The sequence below is a fragment of the Serinus canaria genome, chromosome 3 (assembly GCF_022539315.1).
Source record: "Serinus canaria isolate serCan28SL12 chromosome 3, serCan2020, whole genome shotgun sequence".
Lineage (NCBI taxonomy): Eukaryota > Metazoa > Chordata > Aves > Passeriformes > Fringillidae > Serinus > Serinus canaria.
In genome coordinates, this window is record NC_066316.1 from 58,066,848 (window position 1) to 58,083,714 (window position 16,867).

The 16,867-nt window shown below is 36.7% G+C and overlaps 1 protein-coding gene across 1 annotated transcript in view; it reads right to left on the reverse strand.

The window, feature by feature from the left end:
* Window positions 1–14,696, reverse strand: part of EYA4 (EYA transcriptional coactivator and phosphatase 4) — a 121,343-nt gene extending 106,647 nt beyond the window's left edge. Inside the window, exon 1 of the mRNA XM_050971885.1 lies at window positions 14,594–14,696. Within this exon, the coding sequence (XP_050827842.1) occupies window positions 14,594–14,626 (33 nt within the window). The 5' untranslated portion in view covers window positions 14,627–14,696. The remainder of the gene's footprint in view (window positions 1–14,593) is intronic.
* Between the last annotated feature and the right edge of the window lie 2,171 nt (window positions 14,697–16,867).

Genomic DNA, 16,867 nt, shown 5'->3' on the forward strand with positions numbered 1-16,867 from the left:
GGGAATACCAGACCCCTCATTTAGTTTCAAATATTTCTTTTCCTAAAAAGGGATACCCTTTTCACCGAGTTCACACTGACTTTCTATTACTAAAAAATAATTTAAAGCTGAATAACAGTATGTAACAGCAGATCCATTCAAAACTTTACACTAAGAGCCACAAAGTTCAAAAATATGCTGCTGCCCACAAGAGCTTTGATCAAAGAGATAAAGGTTAGATCTGTAATCTCCTTCAATGCAAGGGAAATATAATTTTAATCTATGCTGCAGTTTCATTTCTTGGCCATTTTCATTAACACTGAAAAACAGCAGAAATTTTATTAAGTATTGGATACTCTAAACTTTGTATTTCACAAACGAGAAGCTACACAAACTCTCGCAACATTACTAACATGTTTTTGCAATCAGTCCATCTAATAAAATGCAGAGAGCTTTGTACAATTCAATTGCAGTGCTATTAAGCATACTTATTCAAATAACTCTTGAAAGATTGAAAGCCATGGTAATGAGATATTATTTTTTTAGTTACACTTACCAAATCATAACATCATGCAACTAAACCAACAGAATGGTTTTTTGAATGGGCAGCCTCCATGAGCAGAGATCCTGAAGGCCAACCCAGCCCTGTGTAATGGAAAGGTGTGCATAACCTGAGCAGAACACCAGGGCTGCAGATGTACTTCAGAGAGAGAAGCAAGGTTCTCTTCAAGTCACAGCAATGTGAAAAGTAGGTAGGACAGAAACGGCAGAGGGCTGCAAAGTCTGTGCACCAATTAATGCATTGCTACCACAGTCTGACTTAAGAGTTTCCAAAGGCTTTACTTATCATCGTGCAACAATCACTGAAGGATCTCTAAAGGATCATGTATCCAGCCACAGACCCATGCAATCATGCAGCAGCTTCTTTACTCTGTGCTTGTAGCATGGCAAGTAAGGATGAAGAAGTTCCTCTTCTCTGAATATGAAGGCTGTAGTCTAACAGCTTCTCTGTTTGAGGTTGTTTCCTTCTGTGGTGCTCAAAGCCCATCACATCCTACAGCCATCCTAATTACAAATACTATGGGTTGAATTTCCATTGTTCCTCATGATTCTCTTCAACTCATTCTTTGCACCAATTTCTCTTACTAGCCAAAATACAGACACAGCAAGAATTTACAGATACATGCTGGGCACACATGCTATTGCAATGCAGAAATGCTTGATTACATTTCAAAAAATTTGCTGGATTTTCTCTTATCCTTAGGTTGAATTTGCTCAAATGACAAATATTTCCAGTATGAACTACAAAACACTGGCACGTAAAGCACACATACTTGCTAGTTCTACTTCATACTACAATGAAGGATTTCTAGGGTTTGCTTTGGTTACCATGTATTTTGTTTCTTTGTTTACTGTTATTTTGATGGTCAAGAATTTTCTACTGAGTTAGCAGATGTTTACTGGTTTATCAAAATTCAATATTTAAAATATTAACATACTTCAGTATTTAAACAGTGACTTTTTCGTCAGAGATGCAACAGATGTTAAACCAATTAATAAAAAAAATCTTCAAACCATCTCCACTAAATATTATACATCAAAATATTTACACTGATAGCAAGTGTGAAAAGTTTGTTTCTTTATATGGTATGGAGGGATAGAAAGATGGTTGGATGGAACAAACACATATTTTCCCTGCTTTCTTATTATACCACCTAAACCAGGACCCTTTAATGCTAATTGTGCCACAATGATTTCTACTTCTCTGCACCAAAAAGGCTCATCTTCTTTGCTATACATCTCTTGTGTGGGTGCTAAGCAGAGAAAGCACAGCAGTAATCTCCTGTGTTCTAGTAAATACTGTCATTAGAATACTGTGTATTAGTAGCTTTCTTCAGGCAACTAAGAGAAGTACAAGAAGCAGAAAAAAGTTGAAGGATGGTTGCAAGCCCACATGACATCTACACCATCTATACCATTACTGCATTTTTTGTATTCACTTTTTATTAATGCAGAGTAGTCCAGTCTGTTCCAGGAATGCAAGAATGATTTATTCCGTCATTTGCTTTCCATGTGGAAGGCAGCTACAGCCTCTCTTAATTTCTAAGATGGATCTTTTGTCCCTTTTCCCCTTTAATCTGACATCATTAAGTCTCTGACTTACAGGGAATTATACCTTCACAGTATGTACCATATGATGTTAAATGGGAAGCCCTGGGAATAAAGCCAAGTTCCAGTGGAGTTCATGTACTCAAACTCACAAGCATACCTTAGTCTGGAATTGGGTAAATCACTCATTGGGCTTCTCTAATTTGAATGGAGGCATTTTCTTCTGGAAAAGCAGAAAAATCATACATGCAAACTTACCAGGTGAGATTACTAACATTTATAAATGAAAAGACAGTGCAGTCCTTTCCCCCAGCTGGACAAATCTTACTGTAGACCAAGAAGAGGAAGAAAATGGCAGGAACTTTTTGGGTCTTCCCATGACAGTAATCTCTCTATGTAGCCAAGTACAAAGGCCTTATCTCTGTAGCAGTATTTGTAAAAGTAGAAAAGATTACTGAAGAGGTCTTTTATCACCACATAAAACACCTTTCTTTACACAAATGTACACACAAACCTTCCTTCCCTGCTTTGCACTGCGGCGTCTGTTGAAGACTATTTTCTGACCCCGAATTACAAGGGCAACTGTTTATGCTCCCCCGAGAAAGACACAAGGAAAGATATGAAAAAAAACCAAAAAACCCAACCTAAAATAAAGGCTAACCAGCTGGAGATTTTCTCTACATATACTAACATATTTGTTAGATGTAGAGATTTTCTCTACATATACTAACATATTTGCCTCTAACGAACTTCAAGACTTTTATAATGGTTTGATTGTCTAAGATACATTTTTTTGTTAAGATTAAGCTCAAAAGCTACCACTCAGCAGCAGCAGAATAGCAGGGACTTATTCTCCCATTCTCTCCCAGCAGCTAGTAGTAAAGGATAAGTGAATACTAGGAACAGCAAAGTTAGCTCCAAACATCAGACAATGTTCCAAGGGCCTCTCCTAGGTGACATCCGTTTCATTTTTCAAGTATTACTCAGTCATGGCACTTTGACATTTTGCTACAGCAGAAGCACTGAAAAGTATAAAAAATGAAGAGTAAACACAGTGGCTTAGTAAAACCAATAGCCAAGGAGCCCTGTCTGTATTATTCACCCCAGCAGGCAGCATTGCTGCAGTTTACTTTTCTACATTACTGTATATACTTGGTCGAAGTATCCTCACACTCATCATTTACACAGTTGGTTATCTTTTTCCCCATGGAAGCTATTTTCCATCTTTTGCTTTCTTTCAGCACTGAAATTTTGCAGGAAAATCACCCATAACCCATGCATTCCTATGTATACTCTCCATTGATTATTTCCTCTATGAAAATGTAAATTTTCGAAGAGAACTGAGATAAGTATTACAGATGTTGATATTTTTTCTTAACATTTTCTGAAACCATTTTATGAGCAAGAATAATTTCTGAGAACTGTGAAGCACTCAGCTGAAAATTTCAGATGTTTTGAAATGCTCCAGTGTTCCTAGTTAGGCACTACATCACATATTCACTCAATACCTCAAGAATATCCCTTGAGACTGCTGGAAATCACAGGACAGATAGTTGGTCAGCTCCTGCTCTGGCATAGGCCAGATGGATTTCTGTAACTGGTGATGTTAAAGAAGCTGGGCTGCAGCTCTTTCCCAACCATCTGGCATCCTTCCTTTTCAGTGCACATCATGTTAGGTGAAACCAGACAGCAAGGAATATAGCACTGCCCCTGGGATAATTACATTTATTTCTCAGCTCCATACTCTTACAGGTAAGCATGCTGTATTTTGCAGCTTGATTTGCAGATCCACAACCAGGTCATATCTTCAGTAATGACTGAATATTATTGCAAGAGCAATTACAAATGGAACTCAATGTAGACACAAAATTTTAGAAAGGTCTTTTTGACCTGCACGGTAGGCATGAGAAATAAATTCATCCATTAAGGAGCATGTACTACAAGCTTCCTGACCATTATATTCTGGTGTTGATCATTATATATTTTAGCATGGTGACCACATCAAGATTTCCTTGTCTGAAAAAATGCACAATTTCCCATACACCACAGAACATGAAAGTAGTGATTAGCACAATCTAAACATACTTTTTTCCTCCTACTCTTTTTAAGTGCTGACATAAGCTTTTTGGATGGCAGCTCTGCTTGTTACCCTTCTGATGGGCTTTCAACAATAGGTAAATTTTACAGCTCCAAAACTATGTTGGAATCAGGTTCTAGATTTGCATTCAATTTTTGTAAATGTAACCGGTTAACTACAGCTGCATTGCTACAAAATTTTCTATATGCCTATATTTTAAGCAACTCTAAGTCTTCTTTTATCAATACACAGGTATTTAGACAAAAATACAAAGCAGATCTATAGACTATCAACTGGAAACAAATCACTTCTTCAAATCTATTATATTCGGTAGGATGTCTTGTTATGCAATGATTCAGTTTTATTTATCACAGCTCAACACCAAGACTTTCGACAGAACTCTTTATATGGTTAATGAGCAAAACAGAAGATATCCAGCAGCATCAGAAAAGCAGATGAAGTGTAACATTATTGCAATGCATCTGCTTCCACAGACATATTTTAAAATACTGTTTATTGCATGTATTGAGAGATTTTCAGTATATAGTTCAGTATAAAGTTCTCAAAATGCTAGCTAATTCTACCCTGCTAAATCTAAAATTAGGTATTATTTCAGCCTGGGAAGTTCAGATCAATCATGTGTTTGCTTTTATCAAAATTGAATACCGTTGAACCTTAGTACTAAGAAGAAAGAACTGAAGGGTTTATGAACAATCAGGCAATGGTGCATCACATAACTGCCCTTGATCCTACAAGGACTATTTCCTCTGCTTCTACTTTCAACTTGCAGTTATCTTCAGATTAATTCTACTCTCTTGCAAGGAAAATGTCTAATATTCCTTCAGTTAATTAAACTCTGGATTCCTTGACTTAAAACCAAGTTATGCATGAAATGAAATATGGAATCAGCTTCTTAAAAGCCTATGATTTTCACTTGTGATGCCCCAAGGAGTATGGTTTAAATCATCATTTACTACAGTTATTAATAAGTATTCCATTTGAAATGACAAACTCACTCTTGCACCTTCAAAGCTATGGGATAAGGGGATAAAATTAGTTTTATTCTTTTAAAATTCTAGATGCAGGTGCTACACTACAAAAGCTACAAGTTAATTATCAGTTTTACACTGATGCAGTAAAAACCCACTAAAACTCTATCAAAGCTGTTTAACCCAGGCAATGAATTTGAGAACATGGCAGACAAGCAGTTAGACCACAGGATAAACAGCAGGATGTCTGCATGTCCATAGCCCTCCAGCACCACCACAACCACTATTGCTACTTGGAAGAAAAAGCACATACAGAAAGATGTTAACAAATACAGCTCTTAAGATTGTTTAGCATGAACTGAACTTGTGAATGTGCTAATGACTTGAGCTTAGCCTGAGTAACTAATCTCTTGAAAACTAGATAATAGATAGATAATGGAAGCTGAAAACCAGTAGCTCAGGGTGTGTATTAGAAACTGATTAAATGTATGTGAAGGGAAACTGTAGCTGGATTCAAGGTCCTGAACACTTGTACCCCTGTATGCAGCATCTGACTGACTGTGCACAGCATTCACTCTCCCTGAGAACAGAGGCTCCTGTGTCCAGGGCAGTGAAGGCTGAGTGAATCCAGTCCGTGAAATTAAAAGCCTTCTGGAATGGTCCATGACAACCAGGGAAAGCAAGGGAAGCTCAGGTGCCCCTAATGCATCAGGGGCTGTCAGGGTCAGGCTGTTTACATAAATGCAGTTAATAGTGATTGAAGCAAAACAGAGGACACCAATATAACTAACCATTAACTACAGAACACATTGCTCCCTCTGATTTCTATCATTTCTGGTATTTCTATCATTCAGTAAAACCCACTGAATGATAGAAACACCCCACACATTTCATTACAGAATTATTTTAATTTCACTGTTTCAAAAATTGTCATACTATCAAGTTTATCTCACAACTGAAAGAAAAAAAAAACCACAAAGGAGGAGAGGAAATGACAGCCTAATCCACTCAAACAAAGGCCTGAACTGCTGGGAAAGCAACATGCTGTATTCAAGGCACAGGCTGCTGGAAGAATTTTTACAGAGTAAGAATATTTGAATGAATGGAAAAAGAATTAGAAGAGGTTTTCCTAACTGCTCGAGAGCCACTGTGAGGATCACCATTTAGTGAGAAGTTCTTTCTCACGCTTGATCCTATCTGGGCAGGTAAAAGCACAAGTCCTATTTGCACAGAGTCAGTAAAAAGGATCCCTGAAAAACAGGTAAAGCACAGATGACTGGGCTTTGGACTACAAGAATAGAGTTTTTATTGGATGGAATTTAGTATCTACACTGCCTTGTCTAGCAACACCAAGCTCCCAGGCTGTGGGCTGTTATTATATAAATCCCCAAAAGTTCAGGTGGTGGCCCAGCACATTTCACTGCAAGCCATGAGAAGTTCCACAGGGAAGGTGAGTGCGTCACAAACTGAAACTTGAAAACCTGTACAGTTTTTTAACAGCATTGCTAACTAAAATAGGATAAACATTATTTTTCATTTCAGAAATAAGTGATGCTTGCTTTAGCTCCTTCTCTTGTATAATTTGACTGAATCACATAAAGAAAAAAATCACGTGGCCCAAGATCAAAGACTAAAAATTTAAAGCCAAGTAAGGTTTCACAAAATCAGGAACAATAAAGACCTGAACTATAAAAGATGCTCTTTTTCATGACAGAAATCCCATTAGTCACTGTTTTCAGAACCAAAACAACAACAACAACAACAAAAAAGAATAAAAATATCATGGTCAGCTAACATCCATTCCTCTGCTGTTATCACACACAAAAAAGAAAGGGAGCGATACTATAAACTAGATTTGCTGCCACCTTTAAGAAGAGGTTTGTTCAGTGTCCACTTAAACACACCTAGTTTCTTAGTTTCTCCCCTAGAGCTTGCCTTTGTAAAAGTAGCACTCCAACACAAATCTGTGGGTCTCTCACATGCAAACGGCTTCATATTTGGGTTGGTGACCTCTTTGACTAAAGCACAATTACTGCTGAAGTTCAAGTGCTGACACAAGGCAAAGGAGGCTGCCATGACAATATTCTCATAGAGCATTAGGCGTTCCTTTTAAGAGCCTGGAGGAGCATGAACAATTCTTAAAATAAATTCTTTAACTAATAAATAAATAAATAAATAAATAAATAAACAACATGAGTTTCAAATTGTTATTCCAATGGGAAAAATTTTGCCTTAAGTTATATTATGGCAAAACTACTTCCATTCAGTGTAGCCAAAACATTTCATTGATTTTAATGTCCTCTTCACATTGCTAAAGATTTAACCAAATATAAGAGAGGGCAAGGATGTGAGTGTGTTTTAATGTGCCCAATGTGTTTAAAACATACTTTATAAAATAGGAAATTAGATTCTTTGCCAAGCATAATTTTATCATTTAAAAATTATTTAATATTTCTCCCTGTCATTCTTCTCTTTTTTAATACAAGTTAATTTGCAAGTCAACCACTTGGATATGTAGGTAGAGCTCAGATAAAAACTACTATAAGGAGAAGAAAGAAACCATGACTGTTACATGATGCTGAATAAATATTAGCCACAGCCACAAATCATCCAGATGTATTTGCTAGTAAAATATTTCTGAAATTATTGCCTTCATTTTGTATTTCCAAGTCTTTTCCAGAAAAGTATTTAAGCACATGCCTAACTTAAAGCACATGAAAAATCCCATTGATTTAAGTGGGCTTAATCACATCCCCTAAGTCCCACACATTCTTCAGCACACTGCTGCATCTGGACTTTTTATAATAATCAAATGAGTGGAACCTAATGTATGTTCAGTGTAAACCATGCTTTTCATGTGAAAATGTAGACTTAGTTATTTAATAGGCATGAAGGCACTGGGCATTTAGCCTTGCAAAATGAAAAAGCTAGAGAAGATTAATTTACTGTCATGTTGTTGAATATTTTGCTTTCATTACAAAACCCTGACCCCTTTTTACTGAAGAAGAAAGTATTTCTGAACATGTTAACTTGATCTGGACATTGTCAAAATCAGAACCCTAAGCTGATGATGTACAATCTCTGTGCTAAGGAAACTTGTATTTCCATTTTGCATTCACAGATAGGTCAGATGTGGACACTTTTGGAAATTTTGTGAGTAATTCTAAGTTAAAATTCAATATTCAAATCAACCAGAAGTATAGCATTTATAAATGTGGTATTTTAAATGCTTGAACACCTATCATATCCTACAAGAAAAATTCATCTGCCGAGCTTAGAATGTGTCTGTCAGAATCTGATATATTCTAAAAAAGCAACATTTATCGAGAGAGATAATACTTTTATTAGACTGACTCACATGTTCCAAATCATGCATGTACACATGCACAGATACAAACCTTTTTTTAGGTGACTAGGTCCTTGTGGAAGATACAAAGAAGGTCTAAACTGGCCCTGCTTTTAGGCTTTGACAACTTTTTTCCATCTGCAAATTTTTGTTGTTATTTTTTCTAGTGGTGTTATCACCTCTGTTATCCATATCACATCAGGGCTGTAGCATCACCAGTAACAGAAAATTTCATGCTCCAGCAACCCTGGAGACACCTGGAGAAGAAGATGGTATCTACCTTGAGGAAAGTTCATGTAGCTGATGGCAGTGGCAATTTTCCCAAATAGTTCTATCCCTAAAATTCTAGTCTGGGGCCTCTCTGGAGCCTCTCTGGAGAAATACCAGCCATAACAAACTATATAGTAGCTATGTGTCAGTCCTTGTCAGCAGTCCAAGGACAGTGTGTGACAGCAGAACATTTTCTTTTATTGGTTTTCCTTGTTATTAAATGAAGCCCATACAGTGTCTTTCCATTTAAACCTCTGATACTGACACACTAACATCTTCCAGGAGACAGGAAGAGAGCTGAACCAGAAGAAACATGACAGTGACAATGACAGCAGCATTTCTGTTTGCCAACCCCTCTTCTCATCCCATCCTGCAAGTTTACAAGCCATGGATATTATTCTGTAAAATCCTCTTGGATACATTTTTAAGAGATTGCTTACTTAGCTTTTAAAGAAACATGCTTTCAAATTAGAATTTTAATTAACTCAGAAAAAATGCACATTTCTATTACATGCATGTCAACAGTGAACATTTGTATCTTTCATGCCAAACTATTTCTCCAATGATATGCACTTCACATGACACACAAGTCTACTCAGTTTATTCTGCATGTCAAAATGCATTAATTGCTTCTGAGTGCTGTCTCATTTGGTCTGTCCCATTTGGCAAATGACAGAAATAAAATATATAGAGAACTACTATGTAATTTGAAAAAAGTGCCTTCAAATTTAACAGTGGTGGATTAGTGTACAGAAATGACAGAATGCTATAGTGGTAGAGCACAAAGGAAAGAGCAAAAAAAAGTGTGTGTCATAGAAGCTATGTCATATGTAAAGGTCTTACACTGAGAGAGAACAACATTGATGTTTCTACCTCAAATTCCCGTTAGATGAGAGAAGAGGAATTATAGTGTTACATTTTATTCTTTATCTACTGTAATTCAAAATGGGTGACAATTTTGGATCCTCTATGGCAAACACCTTACTGTGTCTGTAGAAAGGAGGTAGTAAAATACCTAAGCAATTCTCAAAAATATTTTGAAATAAACCTTCAAAAAGGCAGCCTGGTTTTCTACCATTTTCTATTACAGCTGAGTTGAAGTTATGGCATTTTTCTTCAATGACTGATTTTAATTAAAAGCAAATAATCACTCATTAAGAAAACTATTTTTTTTCTTACTACATCCATAATTTCTTCATTTACCTATCTTAAACGTTCCTTGCTTTCATAACTGAAATATTTGTGCATACTGCCAGCATTTCATGACTAGAAGCCAGACCAGATAAGTTCCACATCTCTTTCAAGCAACATTGCTAACCTGAGAAGGTAAATTGCCTGTAATATTCCAAGTCCTGCTAATACTGATGTAACAGAGATAAGAACCACAACATGCCGTGTTGCAATGCAGAACAGTGAAACAAAGCATTTTAAAATTCAGATAAAGAGTTAAAACTAATTTTTATTTCTTTGCAATGAGCTCCAGCCAAAGTGCTAGCAGGCTGCCCACCCCAGATGTGGGGAAGATTAAATGCTGCAGGTACAGGGCTCGTGCAACAGAGAAGTAGCTACAGCTGAAAACTGATCTGCAAAGGGATCACATCTGACAGCTTCACACATTAAAACAAAACAAAAATGGGGAAACAACACTGTCCAAAAAAGGTTGCCAAGGATTGTCCATCTGCAAGTGGGCCATAAATGCAAGTAACAGATATAACAGTCTGTACAATCTGATAAAAAGCAAATAACTTACCCAGGGCACAAGGGGGATGATTGTCCAAATGTCACAAAAATAAAAACCTGTTCATTCAGGTTTAGCTTCACAGCTGCTAGTGTCCTGTCCTACAGCACTGCACTCTATTGTTTAATTCTAGGTTTAAATGAAGTAATCTAAACATGCAGTCTGTTATATAAAAGGGCCAGGGGATGAAATTACACCAGTTTCTAATAAGGCCCTTTGAAACCCTAAACTAACAAGTTAGCAGCCAAATTGTTCTTCCTCTACTAATACAGACTGAACAGAAAATGATGACTTAAAGACACAAAATAAAGAGTGTAAACCTGTAGTTCTCAAAACCCTAAGTGTGTCTGCTATACCGAAGCAGGGCAGAGAACTATTTATTTTTTATTTATCATCTCCAAGACCAGTCTGGAAAAACTTTTGTCTCCCTATTGATAGACTCTTCATAAATACAAGATCTGTAAAATTTCCTCCTCTTCCATTTCAAAACAAATAGAACTTCTAACATAGCTCCATCTGTCCATGTAAGACCAATTAATGTGCTTTTAAGTATTCTTTCACTTGCTAAGTAGTAGCCTGCACCTGGAGACAAACCTCACACCAGAAAATGAAAAGGACCATTTGGTTATTTTCTTCTATCTGTGCAATACACATATTACTATTTTCCTCTTTTTGACTCAGAATACTATTAACTGAGCCTTCCCATAAATTAAAAAAAAAAATCCCATGCATGGATGTACAAATATATTTCGTGTCTGAATTGGAAAGAAAAAGAGAGTTGTTAGTTTTCTTGGACACACACCCACCCTAGAAAGCACAGTGGCATGATAGGCCTCATCCCAGACTGCTCCATGCCAGCTGCAAGGATCCACTGGATCTCCACTGCACCTGATGGATTCCAGCTCGCCTCTGCACCAGCTACTAAATTGCATCATTTTCCTGCTGGTCCTCAAAGCAGAGCTATTCAGTTGTGAGTAGAGACAGAAAAGCCAAAATATAATACATTCTGTTCTGATTCTGACTCTTTTTCTCACTGAATGATCTTGATTAAGACTTGATTCCCCCACCTCTGCCAACAAGGAGAAGGCAGAGGAAAGGGGGCACAAGAGGTTTCCCGCTACAGAGGCTCTACAGCACAACAATCAGGCAAGTAGACTGACTTCTGGTCAAAAACAGGAAAAACAAATAAATTACTGACATAACGTTTATGCATATATATATATATATATATATAAAACATCTAATAAAGGTGACATCTCAGAAAACAGCAGCTGCTCAATTCAGTCAAACACAACTCTTCAGAGGCTCAGAGAATGGAGGAACACACATTCCTGAAGCAGTGTATGGTCATGCAGTAGTTGCACTGAGATAAAAGGGAAATAACTTATTTCTCATGTGGCAACAGAGATGCTGTGAAATTGCTCTTAGGTATGATGATATAAGTTTCACCTAACTGACATAATTTCAGGATAGGAATCACAGAACCAATCATTTCTTATTGGTGTATTTTTTTGAGATAAAAAAATAATAGTGATCTAAAACTTAGAGAGAAGACTGTCAGAATAAAAGCCACACTACAGTATATCATGCTTCAGGAGGATGATCTACTCTCAAAAGTTAGAATAATTTCCTTTCTTTAAATAAAAACCTGAAAATTATTCTTGTTCACTATACCAAGTGCCTGGCTTCTTTTCCCAAGGATGAAAGATTCTTTAACAGAATTCCCTGGGAAATTAATTCAATAAAGGAATCTTTCTCTTTAGAAAACTCAACTGTCCATCAAACACACCATGCAAAAGCAAACACCTTCTAACCCATGCCAGCTGCAGAGAAAGGCAGTCTTTGAAGTAACCAAGGACTAGACTATTTGAAGCCAAGGCACCAGCACAAGTTTGAGCACAGGTCTCGCACTCATGCTTATTCACACAATCTAATACACATGCAACAGAGGCTAGATCCTTATGCTCCATGAATTTTCATGATCTAAATATTATGCATTTAACTCCCAAAAGAAATTTTGAGGCTGGAACGAAGTACTTATGCTCCCTGAACACATCAAGAATTAGAAATCCTGCTTGATGGGCAGAAACTGCCCAGAGCTAACCAGTATAAAATGCATGAACCAGTTCAAAACAGCACAGCTGCACTTTAAGCAGATACATCTGATACCTTAGAGTTTAAACCACCAAAACCTCCTGCTTCCTGGGATCTTTAGCCCACAGACATGACCTGTGGCTTTTAAGGAACTAAGCCAGAGATGCTATTTTCTTTTTTGAAAATTGGCTAAGAGAGGAGTTTAACCATGATGTAACAGTGAAATGGCTTTTGAAGTTGGAAATGAAGGATTAGTGCCTGCTCTAGGCAGACAGACCTCACACAAGTCACAGGACAGTGCCCAAGCTCTAGGTGAGATTTTAGTCTCAGTGTCCACCTGGATACAGGGAGTGATGAAATGGCTCTCCCACCCATTACCTTCAAGTTCTGACACTGTTGGTGAAGAGTAAGAAGAATAAACTTGTCTGGAATCATGACTTTCTGTGACATTAGCATAAAGACAGCAAATACTACCTTCCTTCATATGCAACACAGCACAGATTTCACCTCAATTGGTAATCTGCAGACCATTTTCACATGTAGCATAAAGCTATGTAGGAATTACAAGAAATACTACAGAGATTATACTATGATGGGGTAGTAAAATTGCTTCTAAAATATGTATTTATCAGGCATCCAGTGTTGCAAAAACATTTTAACTGCTATGGAAAGATGTTTTTGCAGTAAGCTAAACCGGCTCATCTACCTCCTATTAATAACCACATTATGAATACTCCACAGAAAAAGTGTTTCACAAGAGATGAACTTCTGCCTGATCTTTTATGACCTTTATAAAACTTTATTAAATTATGAAGCCATGTAGCTTTTACAGGCTCTAAAGTTTTGCTTGGGAACACTTTAAATACATAAATATGTGCAGCTGCCCCAGGTAGTGCCACCATGGGGACTTAAGACACTGTTAAGACTTTCCAGTCCTGCACCATTTAAAATCAGTAATAAAAATCAAGTCCAAGATAAAGTCTCAGATAGGAGCTACCCAGCCAGGAGCAAAGTACTCCTTATTAAAGAAAGTTACTGACATTTTAGAAATACATGCAACTCTTCCCACTTCCTTGCATTTGTTTTACCCCTAAAAGTCTCTATAAAAAAAAAAATTAAAAAAGTATATATATGTATTCAAACTAGTTTATTGCATGGATAACCTCCTTTGGCATGTCAGAAATAGAAATCCTAAATGCCTTTGTTCATCTTTAGTACACTAAGTCCAACCTGAGAATTGTAGGGATCATGGCAAAATGGGTCCCTATTTAAGTAGTAAGAAACAGCAGAAAATTAAGATGCTAAAAAGCCCAATTCAATGGATGGCAAGCCCAGATAGTTTTGAATTTGCTCAGAGCCTGCTGTCCTCTCAGAACTGCAGTCTGGTGGTGAGGAGATCTGAAGATGATATCCTTAAAGGCAAGGAAAAATAAGAAAGGAAAAACGAGAAGAAATGTCCACCTCATTTTTCCCAGCAATGTCATCAGTGAAAAGAAGAATCTGTGTCTGACATGGGACAGGGGATAGACTACCAATTCTCACAACCTTCTTGAAATCCAAGAGAATCCTGAAAAAATTAGCGTATGTCATCTGCCAGTCTGACCATTTGAAATAGTTTGCTTGTTTTTGGTAACCCTTGATTTGGAAAAACTGACAGACCACTATGGAGATACATTTTAATGCACTTATTTGTACAAGGCATACCATTGTGCATGTTTCTAACATTTTATTCTTCCAATATAGCTTAATTATATCCCTCCAACGATTGTAGTTCAGCAAAATCTTACATAACAAAGATCTTGTTCCTTTTAACAGGGAAAAAAGACTAAAACAACTCATTAAATGTACAAACAAAAAGGTTTTAAACTAGGAGCTTGGAAGATTTCCCCAGATCTTACTATAATTTTCAAATCCAAAGTAAAATCCTTTCACACAACTTGGCTGAACAGAGTTCAATTTATTCCACTCAATTTAGCAACATTTGTACTTACTGACTGTTCACTTAGATCCTGAGAGTCTTCCATTGAGGTTATTCACCTTTCTTTTCCTCCACAAGCAGAAATTATCTTCCTTTCAATTTACAGCTCAGTAGTCTAAATTAAAAGAGAAGATTAAAAAATGACATGTTAGTCTATGGTCCTCACTTCTAAGACAAATCTGCAATAAACAAACACCCTAACTGAGGTTGTGGTTTCACTAAAACCTGAAGCAAAGTTCCCATATGAAGGCTATTTTCATGTAAAGTGCTTCAACACTTCCAGTATTATTTTGGGAATTATCTAAAATATACCAACAGAAAGAGACTTTTCTTTGACTCCTTCAAGAGAAAAAATAGCTCTGAAAACAAACCAATAAAGAAGCTAAAATGTTGAATAGAGGCAGCTGTTTAAGTAGTCAACAAATGATAACCCCTGAGAGAACATCTTAGAAAGACAGTTATAGAACAGGACTGCTTAATACACATTTGATTTAATGATAACCCCTTAGCCATTAAGTGTCTGGCATAAAAACAGGTTATTATGCAATTATCAGCATGAAGTCCCCTCTCTAAGGTTCATTAAATTCCTTTAGGATTAAATTAAATACACAAAGTGGTTTCTAACAAGCGGCTCCCTACAAAGTGCTAAATGACAGACATTATCCTAATTATCTGCAATGCCTATACCTTCTCTAATAGGGTGAATAATTCTCATTGAGTATGGAGATCTTCAATAGGAAAATCCTATTTTCCAGGAGTTCTGCCCGTGAATGATCATGGTAACCCTAATTATAAAGCCACACTATTATTTTACAATCTCCATTCTCAGAAAAAATCCATTTTGGAGTTAAACAAATTTGCATCATTTAGAACAAAAAAATAATCATATCATTAACCAAACCTGATGTTACATAAAAAAACCCAATATATAAACACATATGTTAAGGAACCCAAACATCCTAGATTTGCTTATCAATATCACCTAGATTTGTTTATCAAGAAGGCACCGCAAGGAATTACCATGGACTGTGCTCAATAATATAAACATATTATGGATCTCTGTTTTAAATTCTGACCAGCAAGCACTAATAAATGCAACCAAGGGTAAAACATGGACAGCTACATTGGCATTTGCAGAGTATTTGAAAGGAACCAGAGCCATGGAACCTATGTTACCTATGGAGCAAGCCATTGGCACACACATATTCTTATCCACTGCCCTGCATTGCCCTGTGAATACCTCCTCTCTTAACCTCAAGGGCCACTTACTTGCCATACCTCCACTTACTCCTCAAAATGTAACTCCCAAAAATTCATTTTGTCTTGCATTAGATATTTTCTAGAACACACACAAATGCACAGCCCCAGTCTACTTTGCTTTCAAGTTTCACCTGGATTTTTCCTGACACCAAATGACACCCTCCTGTCTTTCTTGCCTAAGTTTCAAAATTATTTTCATTATTTTCATTGTTCTCATTATTTTCATTTCTAATGTTTGCCATGATGTTACAGAAGGAAAAGACAAATTTCTAGAAAATCATGTTGCATGTATTTCACTATATCGTACAGCTGAAAATAATTCATGTTTTCAAAATGGTTTTAGTCTCCTCTCAATTTCAGAGGGATCCAAGACATGTCTTTCTCCACCAAAACTAATCACTTCCATGATTTTTTTGATCAGAGTGGAGCCCACACTCCTGTATTTGTAAATATCTTCCCCAGTCTTTGTTCAATGAAGCTAGAAGTGGAATTGAAAGGCTTCTTTAAAATACCCACTATAGGAAATTTTAAGAAAGGAACCTGCCATGAACAATGGATATTTTAAGAGAAAGCAGCTCTACATGCTTTGCCTGCAGCAGTCCCAATCAAAGGAGGCAACTGCAAACAGAGAGATTAATTTTTATGACTAATACTAAAATACATAAAATCTGATTTGATTTAATTAAAAGTTTGCAATGTGTTCATGTTATTGCACTGGTAAGATTGCTCTTAGGAAGAAAAGGTCAAAATACAACATTTGTAGCAAATTATTTTACTGATTTCTACTTATACTGACTGAAAAGTCAATACCTGGCTTGCATTCAAACAGCAAATGCTCAAATTCTGTCAATCAGTCACTGAAGGTGGCAGGTGCTTCACCTTCTGTATAAAACTCAACTATAACTCAGCTACAGAGCTACACCAGAGCAGACAGACCCATGTTTCTTTCCCTACTGATGGATGCTTAATCAAAGCACACTGGATGGATGTCACATTTTCCAAAAATAAACCCAGTGAAGCAAAATTT